The 12919-nt window shown below is 53.0% G+C and overlaps 1 protein-coding gene across 1 annotated transcript in view; it reads left to right on the top strand.

Annotated features, from left to right (window-relative positions):
- The window catches only part of SLC16A2 (solute carrier family 16 member 2), a 94403-nt gene extending 82740 nt beyond the window's left edge, over window positions 1-11663 (top strand). Inside the window, exons 5-6 of the mRNA XM_007505629.3 lie at window positions 4341-4569; window positions 5846-11663. Coding sequence (XP_007505691.1) covers window positions 4341-4569; window positions 5846-6066 — 450 coding nt within the window. The 3' untranslated portion in view covers window positions 6067-11663. The remainder of the gene's footprint in view (window positions 1-4340; window positions 4570-5845) is intronic.
- Window positions 11664-12919: the final 1256 nt, after the last annotated feature.

The raw sequence follows: 12919 nt of genomic DNA, 5'->3' as shown, positions 1-12919 counted from the left end.
TACCACTGAGTGCTTGGCTTGTCCAGCCACACACACACACACACACACACACACACACACACACACACACACACACACACACACACCCTTACCCCACACAGGGTAGGGAGGAAGTGCTCCCATTGAGCTGGTGGGTAGAGGGTTGGGTGAAGTGAGGAATGTCCTCAGTGAATGTAGAGAGGGGGAGGGAAGTGGCCTGAATGCTCCGCTCCCTTCCAACTCTGCCACCCATGAGCCACCCACCTGACCCCCTGTGTGCTCCCATTGGGCTGCTGGGCAGAGGGGTGAGGGATGTAAAAAATTGTCATCAGGCATGATGGAAAGGGAGAGGGGAGCAGTTCCGCCCAAGTCCCTCTGCCTTTCTAGTAAGGAACGCTGGGGGTGGAAGGGGTGGCCATGTGCCCACAGAGAGCACTCTGTGCCATCTTTGGCACCTGTGCCATAGGTTCGCCATCACTGCCTCATAACAAGAGAGTTCTCTAGGTCACATTCATCACAGAATACAATGGAATTCAACTGAGTCTCTAGATTCTCATAACACACCTCACCCCCAGGATGGCAAGACTGTCATTTCTGTTGCCATCATCATCATTATTATGCTCTTACTTCCCACCTCCAACTTCCTCCCACCACCACCTACTTCCCATCATGTGCTAGAAAGGAAATCCGGATCCAAAGAGGAAAGTGACTGGCCCGTCATATTGATAAATAACTCATGTCTAAAAAACTTTCAAGGTTACCCAGCACTTCCATCACACAACCCCAGCCCTGTGTGCTGGTTTAAGTACTCCTGTTGTCAATAATATTAGAGGTGGTGTAGCGTGGCCCCTGCCTCCTCACAGCCAGGAAGTCTTGAGTTCCAGGTGTGCCTCCGGCGGCACGTACACACTAATTCACTGATCCTTGGGAGATCATGGATCACTTAACCTCTCTTGTCACAGACACCTGCAGGGGCTCTTTCTTTTCCTTTCCTATTTCAGGGACCACTTAGGTAGTCTGGGAAGGCCTCTGGACACCTCGAAATGGTGTTTTAAATGTCTAAAATAAAATACAGAGACTTGAACAAGAAAGCAAATATAACCAGATAGTTATATGCTTTGTTAAAGTTCAAGGCCGGCCCTCGAGTCAAGAACTTTTGGGTCAAAGACTGTAATCTGCAAAACAATTGCAAAATTGCACTGGGGACTCTGCATCAGAAGTTCCTTTTAAATGATGAAATCAGGGATATGTTGCCCCCCTCAACCCCCCCAGACAAAACAAAACAATTCCCATAGTGCATCTGGGTTTGTAAAATGTCTGACTCCCAGTAATTGTGGCCTATCTAGGAGCACTATTCTCATTTTACATGAAAGGAAACTGAGGCTCAGAAGAGGGGCAGTGACTTGCCCAAGGTCACCCAGCCAGTGGAGGGCAGGGCCAGGTTCCCGACATGAGATCAGCCCTCTCAGCTCCCGATATGTGCCCCCTTTCTTCCACGCAAGGCCTATCTGAGGCCCCCCATCCTTGGCAGGGAAGTGGGGGGCGGGAAGGGCTCTCTCAGCCCCTTGGCCTGTGAGGGGGCCCCGGCGAGGATGACCAGCCCAGAAGCAGCCGTTGAACCACAGTGAGCCGCTGCCTGGGAGGATCCCCAGGGTCGCTGGGAGCTGAGGGCTCACTCTGTTCCAAGAGGGATGTTTCATTGGGAACCTTGGCAAGGCCTCCAGGAGGATGTAAGAGGCGGCCAAACACAATGGGCCAGTAATTACACTCTTTAAAGTCAGTTAATGAGGCCTTTTGTGTTATATAATGATATTAACTCTTAATTGACCTAATGGGCTTGGCTGATAGGCACGTCTGTTCTTTCCTCACCTGGTGTGCAGCCCCAATCCTGGCGGGCTGGCGGGCTGGCGGGCTGGCGGTGGGCCCAAGAAGCCACTCCAGGGTTTGGGGCTGGGAGAAGAGGGGATTCCCCCACCCCCACCCCAGATGTGGCAAGGAGCTTCCTAGAGAACATCGCCTCCCATTTCCATCTCCTCTGGGGCACCAAATTGAAGCCCAGTGTTTGGCACAGTGCCTGGCACGTGGTAAACACGTTTAAGAAATGCTTGTAGAGGGGCACCTAGAGAGCCAGGCCCGGAGACGGGAGGTCCTGGGTTCAAATTTGACCTCTGTCCGACACTTCCTATCTGTGTGACCCTGGGCAAGTCACTTAACCCTGAATGCCCAGCCCTTCCCTATCTTCTGCCTTGGAATCGATTTTTAGTGCCAGTTCTAAGATGAAAGGTTAGGCTTTGTTTTTCTTAATGAACATTTTAAAAAATAAATTCTCCCTATACTTGCGTGTCCTTGGGCAATTCACTGTGCTGCCCAGAAAAGCCAGGGAGTGACCTCAGGCATGAAGAAATAATCTTCGCCAGCACTGATGCTTTGGGACCTCAGCCTCAGTTTCTCTGCTATCCAGGCTGACTCAAAGACCTGAGCCAAAAATGGATTTTATTCTCCCAGAAGAAATCAATGGGAGGCAGTCTTTCTGGAGGGTCAGAGGCAGGGGGGAGGGTTACTCCCCATAAATGACAGCCACACCCACAAGCACTCGGTGGCCTTCCGGAAAAGTACTCGGGCAACTGGACCATGAGCCTCTCTGTCACTGCTGTCACTCAAAGCTCATCCTGTCCAGATGCCATCAGCTTCCCAAGTCTTCCCTAGCAATGGCGATAGTCATCATGATAGTGCGCAGTCAGCCCTTCGAGGTGGGCAAAGGGCTTTACCAACGTCATCTCGTTTCATCCTCCCAACAACCCGAGAGTGTCAGATGCTTACGAGCAATGATTGTTTCATCTTTTGTCTTGGTATCGCAAGGTCTAGTAGGATGCTGGGCCCAGAATAGGTGCTGGGTAAACTGTGTAGTGAACTGAAAGGGTTTGAAGTGGAAAGTCTATGCTGGAGTACTTTCAGGGACAGAGAACTCACTCCTTTTGAAAAGACACCTCATTCCCATAGTGGGCGCTTCTCTGGTAAGTTAGAATCTCCCTCTCATGGGATTCTTGCCAGATCTCGGAGGGAACTTAGAAACCACTGGGTTACAAGATGAGGAAACTGAGGCCCCAGAAAGGTTAAGTCATTCCCCCAAAGTCACACAGCCAGAAAGTATCTGAGGTGGGACTGCAATGCAAATCTTCCCTACACTCTTTGGCCTCATGACAAGAAGGACCCATTTTTCCATCTCTGTCCTCCAGGGCCAAGAACATGGTGTAGACCATCTAGGACCCCCTGCATCCCTTGCTAGCTCAACCAGTCCAGTAGAGTGGCATCCATTCCTCTCACCGTCCTGCTTTTCTTGCCGATAAATAAGGCGCCCCGAATGGCCCACAATGCGGTAGATGTGACCTGAATGAGGAAAGGACTAGCCTCCCCACCGCCTCTCCTATTCGCGCAGCCCAAGAGAGAGTTAACATTTCTTTCTTGGCAGCTTCGTCTCTTTTGACTCATATTGAGCTAAAGTCAGGCCTCTACTACCTCTGAGTATTTTCCACACAAACTGTTGTCGAGCCACGGCTGCCATCCAATTTTGGATTGCGCTTTGGGGACATTCTGTCCAACCAAGAGCAACATCATACTGACCGGCTTTCCTTCTCTCCTTGGAGTGATTTGGAACTCCCAATAGGTCTCTCTGGGAACCAGCTTCCATGGGAGGCCCCTGTGCTCAAGCAAAGCCAGGAAGAGAGGATCCTGCCTCATTTCCCAAGATAGTCCCAGAGGTGCCAGGCTCTGGCCAAGGTGTGATCCAAAACGCCTGCTGGGCCAGACCTTAGTGGTGCTCAATCTTCCTGGGTTTGTTTCCCCCCAAAGCCAGAAGTTCTGGGGTCCCCTGGTACTTTCTCCATCCTGCTCCGGAAGCCAGGACCGCCAGCCCCATCCCTCCTGACGTAATGCAGACTAAAGCCCAGATGTGCTCATGTTCCTCTAAAAAACAATACCCCTAAATATCTTTCAGCACACACACACACACACACACACACACACACACACACACGGTATAGGCCTTTTCCAGAGGAATACTCATGATCCAATGAGATAATATTTGTAAAGCAATCTTCACAGTGCCTCGCACATAGTAGGTGCTTAATAAGTGCTGCTTTCCTCCTTCCCTCTTCCCATTCAAAGGATATAGTCATAGACCCCCTAGAATGGCAGGTCTGGGAGGGACCTTGGAATCTAGTGGAAAGTCAGAAGGGACTTTAAGCCTGGAAGGGTCCCAGAGCAAGGAAGTTTTTGGAGGCTTCTGATAGTTTGTTGGGTGACTAAATCTGGCCCATAGGTGTCTACACTGCCTGACCCAGGTTCCTTCTTTCTTTCTCCAGGTCATCGCCTTTATGCTCCTGGGCCTAATGTGTATGATGATTCCCCTGTGCAAGGGCTTTGGTGGCCTCATCGTTGTCTGCCTCTTCCTTGGCCTATGTGACGGCTTCTTCACCACCATCATGGCACCCGTTGCCTTCGAACTAGTCGGGCCCATGCAGGCATCTCAGGCCATTGGCTACCTCCTAGGCATGATGGCACTGCCCATGACCGCCGGGCCCCCCATAGCAGGTGAGGCTGCCCACCCTGCCCATCTGAACACCTCTACCTAGGACCTCTTGGCATTTCTTACTCCATTATGGACTCTCATGCTGGCACATGCTGGGCAAGCCTCAGCAATTGTACCAGCTCAGGCTAAACCACATTGGAATTCGAAGGATCCCTGTCGCAGGGCAGATTTTGACCCCTAGCACACCCGAGTCCATCCAACTAAAGCTCTCTTCCAATACTGGTCTCGGCACAGGGGTGACCCTGGGGATGGATCTCCAAGGCTAGGCGAGGAGAGCCCGAGGCCCATCCATTCCTCCCAGTTTGGGGAAGCTTTGAGCCCAGGCCCAGTAAGGGACTGTAAGTGATAGACTGTAGGAGATTCAGCAGAGAGTCAGCCAGATTAAGCACCCACAGCCTCAGCTCAGCACAAGAAAACCACCTACGAGGGAAGCGTGTTTTGGGTTCATTGCAACTCCTTCAATTATCTCCTCAGGCGGGGCCAACTTGGGGCCTGCACTAGCTGAAGGAGCCAGGGAGCCCCCGTAAAGAGCTCCCGGCTTCTCAGACGACTGATTGTATAGCAGCAGAACCCGAAGAAGGCTGGGCTTTGACTTGATGACTGAATAGACAAGGAAGGCATGGGAAAGAGAAAAAGGCTAAACCTGGTCCTATTTCCTAATTCTCCACCAGTAGACAGAGAGGCAGACTGAGAGGAAACATGGCTACGTATACAAATTCTTGAATAGCAGCCCCCTTTCAAGCCTGTTTCTGATGCCAGCTCTTGCCAGGCTAGAATGACTGCCCAGCCACAAACTGCAGGGCCAGCAGAGCCATCCACAGCAATTTTTGCTTCTGGGGCAAGCGGCATTGGATGAGAAACTGGAGACAAAACAGAGAGATTGAGTGATTTGCCCAAGGTAACAGCCTGTGTCTGCAACAGGATTTGAACCCAGGTCTTCCTAACACCAAGTCCAATTCCGCACCCACTATACCACACTGCCTCTAGGTTATAAGATCCTTTCTAGTTTTGATGATCTAAGCTCTGAGTTCTAAAGTTCCCCTCAGTTCTGCCATTCCACATTGGAAGGCCCTGCCAGCTCTGACATTGTCTGCATCTAGGTCCCCTCTAGCTCCGACAGGCTGTGTTCTGGGTACCTCTATATGTGTTGGACTTCCTGCTGGGACCCTGATTCATGCAGAATCTGAACAAGCACCATGGGTCCTGAGGGGAGGAGATGATAGAGGGCTTGATGGGCACCTGGTAGGCAGAGAACCACATCTCTGTTGAATTTTGCAGGTCTCCTCCACAACTGTTTTGAGAACTACCATGTGGCCTTCTACTTTGCGGGCATTCCCCCCATCATTGGAGGCATAATCCTCTTCTTTGTTCCACTGTTCCATCGGAAAATGCCCAAGAAACAGGAAATGGACTCCAGCAAGGACAAGATGCTGGCCTCAGACACCATCATGAATGGAGAGCTGCTGCCCGGGGCCCCTGCCACAGAGGCTCACATCTAACACCCTGCCCCCATCGCTGCCTCTCCCTGGCATTCGCCCTCTGGCCTCCAGCACCTCTCCCTCAACCCAGCCGCGGGCACTTCCTACACCCTACCTCGGGTGCTCTGCATTCATTAGCCAAGTTCTCCCCATTTAATGCCTTGTACCTTTCCAGTGCCATGGCTTGGAAAGTCTCTCTCTAGGGTGGCTTTTCTCTTGACTTTTGGACTTCCCCCCAGGAGTCTTCTGATCTCTCAATGAAGTCGAGGAGTTGTTATAGCATCCTGACCCCATGTTGGGCCACCAACTTCTGGTAATGGTCACTTGGCTCCCAGGAGCCTTGGGGGGAGATCCAGGCCCCTGAGTGCTAACGAGATAGTCACCTGTACTGTCCATCTGCCTCTGGGAATCATGGGAAGGAAGCAAATTCAGATGTCACCGAATGCTCTAGTATCCCCCGACTTTGAGTGATGCCACTCATCAAGCTATTGGGAAGCCCCGACTGCTGGTTCTTGCCACACTAGTACACCAGTGCGCCACTGGGAGGGCTTGGCTGGCTGGCTATCCCCTCTCCCCCAGAGGCAGTTGCTTCTTCCTTCTCTTTTTCCTTCCTCTGCTTCTTCTCTCCCTCCCTTCTTCCTTTCCTCTGTTTCTTCTTGTTATAGGATGCTGGGGCAGAGGAGCAATCTGACCAACTAACAAGCATCTCTTAAGTGCCAGGAACTGTGCTAGGTGCTAGTGACTGTGCCCTTCCAAGTTCAGGGTAGTCCAACCCATCCCACCAGCACCAGATCCACGCTGTGACGTAAATGGCTCTGTGTGGGCCCCGGTCAGTCGCAGCAGACACTGGTCCCTTCTTTAGTTTTCCCCACACACAAAACAAGGTGGGTTGGACTCTCTGGTTTCTTTGAGGTTTTCCTCCACTTCTAAATCCTTGAATTCCAACAACCACGTTTTCTTGGGGTGGGGCAAGGACCGGTTGAGTTTCTCCTCTTTGACCATTGATCCTCAGGGGTCCTCTAGACACCAGGCTTGGAGTTAGCTGGGACGAACAGGGGTGTCCTCCAAGAACACTTTCTTCTCCTCCTCATCTCCAGCTCAGCAATCCTTGAGCTTCTTGGCCCCCCATTGATGGGTGACGGGTGCTCCCCCACCCGTTGCCACCAGAGTGCTTGACAAGTGAAAGGAGCCTGGCTATTAAGAACCTCTGAATGTTTGCTGGCAACAAAATGAACGTAGGCCTAGGCCTCTGCCATCCTCATTCAGGGGCATCACTTGCTCATCCCAAGGCTAGACCCATTCCATAAACATGCAGCAGAGGGAAGGCCATAGTGCATTCAGGCCATTGGAATTCTCTGATCTAAGCGGGCCCCTGTCCTCACGCCTCCCTCCGGGAGTTATTCTAAGAAGCCCTGGGCACATACCCTGTGTCACAGCTGAGCCCCATTCCAGCTCCATCCTTCAGCTTATGTAGCCTTGGTCGAGGCCCTTCCCCACTTGAGGACTGAGCTTGCTCTTAGAAAGTGTCGTGAGCCTGGGCTAGGACTGTCATACAGGTCAGTATTGTGGGGAAAGGGCTACAGGCCCCTACAGTGCTGCACCCCAAGCCCCTGTAGAGAATGCCTGCAATATGGAGACAGAGGTGGCACGTGGGAGGCTTTCATTAGATAGCCGAGAGCCAGCTTCAGTTATTTGGGGGGAAACTCGTTCACGTCCGTCCTGACCCCACTGCCACACCAAGGCTCTCTGGACCGCTCTGTTTAGGAGGCGGGATGAGGGAGCTGGCACATGCCCAGCAGTGAGGGGCACCGAGACAGGGGTCTGACCCCAGCTAATGCCGGCACAAAAGTTGCCAGGAGCAGACAGCACTGGCCCAGGCCTCTCTCTGTGAGCAGATGCCAACTTCTTGCCCCTGCCCAGGCCCTGGGCAGCAGTCCTGCTGAATACCGCCCCAAGAACAAAGGGAACCATCAGGGCCACTTGAAGACTTGTTCATTAGGCTTGGAATAGCAACACTAGGCCTCCTTCCCAGCCTCTCTCCACTTGGGCATGTGGCCTCTCTCTGTGTCCCCACTTTGGCTGTTGCTCTGGGCTGTCATCAGTGTGGCAGTGAATGAGGGCCCCTGGGACCTTTGATCCCTCTGCCCTCCAGGGCCATGAGGTCACGGAAGGGCCCTGGAAGCCCCTACATTTCCCCTTCTGCACTCTGGCTCCTCTGAAACCAACCCGTTCAACCAAACATGGGAAAGAGACAATCCCACACTGAGGTTGTTTTCCCAAACCATGAAGTTTTACTTTACAAACTGGCAGCCAGGAGGGCCTTGGCCAGGACAAGGGTTGGCGCCTAACTTCTTCCCAGTCCAGGGCCCTCGGCCCCTTTGGCTAGGTACCCCCGCCCCCGCCCCTTTTCCGGCAGCAGCACAGTGTCATGGAAAGAACACTGGATTTGGAGGCCAAAAAACTGCCTCAGAATCTCAGCTCTGTTGCTGGGTGAACTTTAGAGAGACCCTTCCCTTCTCTGGGCCTCAGTTTCCTCACCTTTAAAAGGAGACCATTGAAGTTAGAAGATCACTAAGGCTGCCTTCTAGCTCCAAAATCCTGTCATCTGTAGCAACTGAGGCACTCCAGGCCTAAGGCTTACTGATCCAGAAGGGTGGGCAGGGGCTGGGAATGAGCAAGCGTGGGGTTTTGTTTTGAATGCTTGGAGACTTCCTTCCTACCAAGGGTGGCCTGGTTCTGCCTTGGAAGAAGATGATAGACTTCCAGGCACCTGTAATGTCTAGGAATTTCCCTGTAATGGCTGTTGATAACTTCAGGGCAGCCATCAGACCTCCCCTCCTCCAAAGAGGGCTTTCCCTCTTGGGCTCTTAGCTGGCCCCACAATGGCCCCACTGACTGATGGGGAACGTAGGTAGCCCTTGATCAGTTCCTACTGCTTCAGGTGGTTAAGAGAAGTCTAACCTCTCCTTCTTGTCTGGATGAAGGATGGGAGGCCCCGGGCCCACTTGCCCTGAGCAGCCAAGGCCACAGGGTAGAAGGTGCCTGTGCGCCTCTCCCCAATCTGCGTCTGTACTTGGCCTGGCAGGGCTTTATGGAAAGTTGGCCACAGGAGCGTAACATTCATCTTCATTGTAGTGAGCGGCCAGGCTCTTGCACGAAGGCTGGGACCCAAGCAGCAGAATGGGTTGGAAGTCATTGGGGGGCAGTGGAGGGTTAGAGGAACTCCTGAAATGGCCCCATTGAGTCTTCTCCAGCAGAAACAGACCTCCTTGCTGCCTGCGGCTCAGGGCCGTGGACATTGAAATCCTGGAGGAGTTTGGGACAAATAAACAAATCTGCAAACTTCGCCTTGGTATGTGCACTGGCTCCCAGGGTGCAACAAACTTGACCCTGTGAACAGCAGGAAGTTTGGCTTTGGGACCAAGGAGGCCACAGGCTTGTTTGAAATCCCCCAATCTGTCGGGGTCCGTATTCTCTGCCAGAGCGGAAATTGGAAGCGGAGCCATGCAGGGGACTGGGTTGGGCTGTTTTGGGTTAGATTCTTTTTTCTCGGCTCAAATGGAAAATGTGGTGCCTTTCAAAAACGGGAACCCCTGGGGCAGCTATCGTAGCCTCATTCCTCCAGCCAGGTAGCAGCAGCCCGAGAGGCCACATGGTGGTGAGGTGCTCCCCCTCTTCCCTCGCCTAGTGGTGGAATCATCCATAGTGAGAGTGGGCCCAAATCCTGGTGCCACGGCGGGCTCTCAGTGGCCATTCCTGAGGATGCCCCGTACAGGGAGGCTACATACGACAAAGCCGGGTTTCCCTTCAGTTCAGTTCATTTTTTTAACTTTAACATTTTTTTGTGATTGCCAAAGCGTTTCTTGTCTCTTCTAACTCCCTCCCCACTCAATGAAAGTTGTTACGGATCAAGGAAATTGCCCCGTCCCCGAGGGACCAGGGGATATGACGTTGAGTCCTAAGGAAAGATCTGCCAACACTGGAATTTGGGGGGCTTGGAGGGGAGTCACACAGGGGAGGTAGGCTTACAAGGACCCATAAATAGCATGCCTTGTATGTGACCTCACTGGCTTCAAATGCCACCTCGGTTTCTTGGTTCTATGACTTTGGGGCAAGTCGTCTCCCATCTTTGAGTGGCCCAGACAGTCACTGAGGGCTGTTTCCTTCCATTGGACCAATCCACAAATGCCACCCCCAAGTGAAAGATACCAAGCTGGGCATCCGTCCCTTTGCCCTGTGGAAGAGGGAATCCTGAATGAGCTAGAGAGATCACCGTAGCTGCCCCCCCCCCCGCCGTGTCCCCTAGCCTCCACGCAGCACCCAAAAGACGGACGGGGATTTAGCGAAAATGGGGGATGGATGCCTTGTCTCCCTGTCACCTCTGCCTGGTGAGAAGAAAGCCAAGCCTTGGGAGGTTTTCCCAGTTCATTCTCCCTGCAGGGTAATGTGGTTTCTTGTCTGACCCTGGTGCCAGACTAATGCCGCTCTCCTCCAACCCCCCAGCTCTCATTCCTCGCTCCTAGCTGCCAGCCAAGGTCAAAGGGCTGCTCCCTGGCCTTCGCCCAATCCAAGCCCTCACCCTTACCCGTACCTCAGCCCTCCACAAGCCCTGAGGCCTCAGCTTGTGTTTGATCCCCTCGAATCATTAGATTTCAAAGCTAAAGAATCCCATCATTTTTATGAGTGTTTTCTCTCCTCCCTTTCATCTCTGGGAAGGCGGCAGACCCGCCTCCTGCACATGGCAGCCTCAGTTGCTGGCTTCTTTGAGAGCCGTAAGAAAGGTGCCAGCACTTGAGGGGTTAAACAACGCCTTGTGGTAGAGGCACAATGCCTTAGAAGGTCTCTTTTGCCTGGTGAACACCTCTGGCAGGGGCACAGATACAGGCCCAGGAGATCCATTCAACAGCCAGAACTGAAGCTCGAGGGAGGCCTGATTCTTCTGGGCCACAGCTACTGTCTGCTTGTCCTGGCCCAGAGCAGGCCCAAGGTCACTTCCAAGCTTGCCTGCCCTAAATCTTGTGCTCACCTCGAGTAGCCTCTGGAATTATCCCCGAGTCCACACTGTTCCACTGTCTTTGGGGTCGGGCCTAGTACAGTCTGCTCTGCCATCTCCCAGAGGACGTTGTCTTCTTGGGAGGCCCCAGCGTTCCTCTGTGTCTGGTTCTCCCTCCCACCAGCAAAGCCTGGCAGGAAGATTCCAGTGGCCCTAGCGTTCCCTCTTTGCCTCTCATCCTACCTGAGGCTGTTGGGCTGGCCCCACTCAGAAGGCCACTCGGGCCCCTGCTTGGCTCCCTTAGAGCACCGGCCCTGTCTCCCGTTCCACAAAGGCCCAGGGCACAGCCTTCCCAGCAGCAGCCTGACTAGGCCTTTGTCCTGGGCCCTCTCCACGTCTGAGGGCGAGCTGGCCTTCTCCACCTATCATACCTGGCCTGGCCTCCCCCTTGTGTAGTTGTGTATCCATATGTAGCTTCCTCCTTCAGTTTACTGAGCTTTTCTCTGATGTTGTTGCAAAACCCAGCGGCTCGCTCCCACGTTGGGCCTCTTCCTCAGCCAAGAGCCACCCTGAGATCATTATATTCTGCACCTCTCAAGTATTGTATTAAAGAGTGACAATCCTTCTCCTGGCACGCTGAACTTTTTGGGACGGGGGGAAAGGGGGTGTCCCTGGAGGGGACTAAGAGCAAGGAGTACAAATCAGCGCACCTTGAATTCCAAGGCCCTAGGGACCACTGTGCTCAGAGAAGCAGAGTACTGGTCCCGGATGATCTCAAGTTCTGAGGGAAAGGGGTGGCTACATGAGGGATGGGAAGAAAGGCCTGGGTTCAAATTCCAGTTGTCACTTACTTGTTTAGGCCTCAGTTTCATCCTCTGAAAAATGGAGCTAGTCCCAGTGACCATGAAGGCCCTTATACCTCAATCCTTTCCTCCTTCCAAGGGGGAAGTAGAGCCTAGTCTGACTGAGTCTAAGGGACAGAGGAAGAGCCCCAGTTGCCTCTGGCCCTGTGGGGGCCCCAGATCTAAGGGTGCTCCAGGTGTCTCCACCCCTTCGGCCTGGTATCACCAAACCTTTCTTCAGAGTCCGGCATTCACAAATTCCTTTCTTTCCGACTCAGTCATTCACTGACTTGGTCTGTCCACATCCCGCCTAGTCTGTGTGACTGAATGCTCCGAAGCAGCATAGCCAAACCCTTGAGCACCCAAGACATCCTCAGGGTGGGAGAGGGACAGAGCAACATCTGCCCCCTTTTTATGGCTCTTTAGATGGGCCTCGACACGTCACCTCCTCAGGAGCCCCAAAGGGGTTTCGGTGGGTTGGGTTTGAATTCTTTGCCCTGGCTAGGGTCACAGGCCTGGGTTCTGGCCCCCCACCCTATCCTGCCAAGCTGGACAGCAGCTGCTGGGATGACCATGAGAAAGTATGTCAGAGAGCAGCTGCTGGGCGACGCCTCCTCTCCTCCTCTCCTTCCCAGAAGCAGAGGATTCTGAGCTGGAAGAAACCTTGTTGTTGTTCGGTCACAACTGATTCCATGATCCCATTTGGGGTTTGCTTGGCAGAGATCAAATGGAGCTGTTTGCCATTTCCTTCTCCGGATCATTTAACAGATGAGGAAACTGAGGTAAACAGAGCTAAAGGACTTGCTCAGGATCACACCGCTAGTAAGTGTCTGGGGTTGGATCTGAGCTCAGAAAGAGGAGTCTCCCTACCTCCAGGCCCAGGACTCTACTCACTGTGCCACCTAGGTGCCCATCAAATCCAAATCTTAAACGTTGCCTCCCTTCCATCCCCCATCTTGGCCTGCCTTGAGGGACAGTGGATAAGAAGCATGAGATCAGAGCTTTAGAGCTAAAAGGGACTGCCTTAAAGGCCCTGGAG

The sequence above is a fragment of the Monodelphis domestica genome, chromosome X, assembly GCF_027887165.1.
Source record: "Monodelphis domestica isolate mMonDom1 chromosome X, mMonDom1.pri, whole genome shotgun sequence".
Lineage (NCBI taxonomy): Eukaryota > Metazoa > Chordata > Mammalia > Didelphimorphia > Didelphidae > Monodelphis > Monodelphis domestica.
Note: the sequence above shows the minus strand (reverse complement) of the source record. Positions and strands in the feature narration are given on the sequence as shown.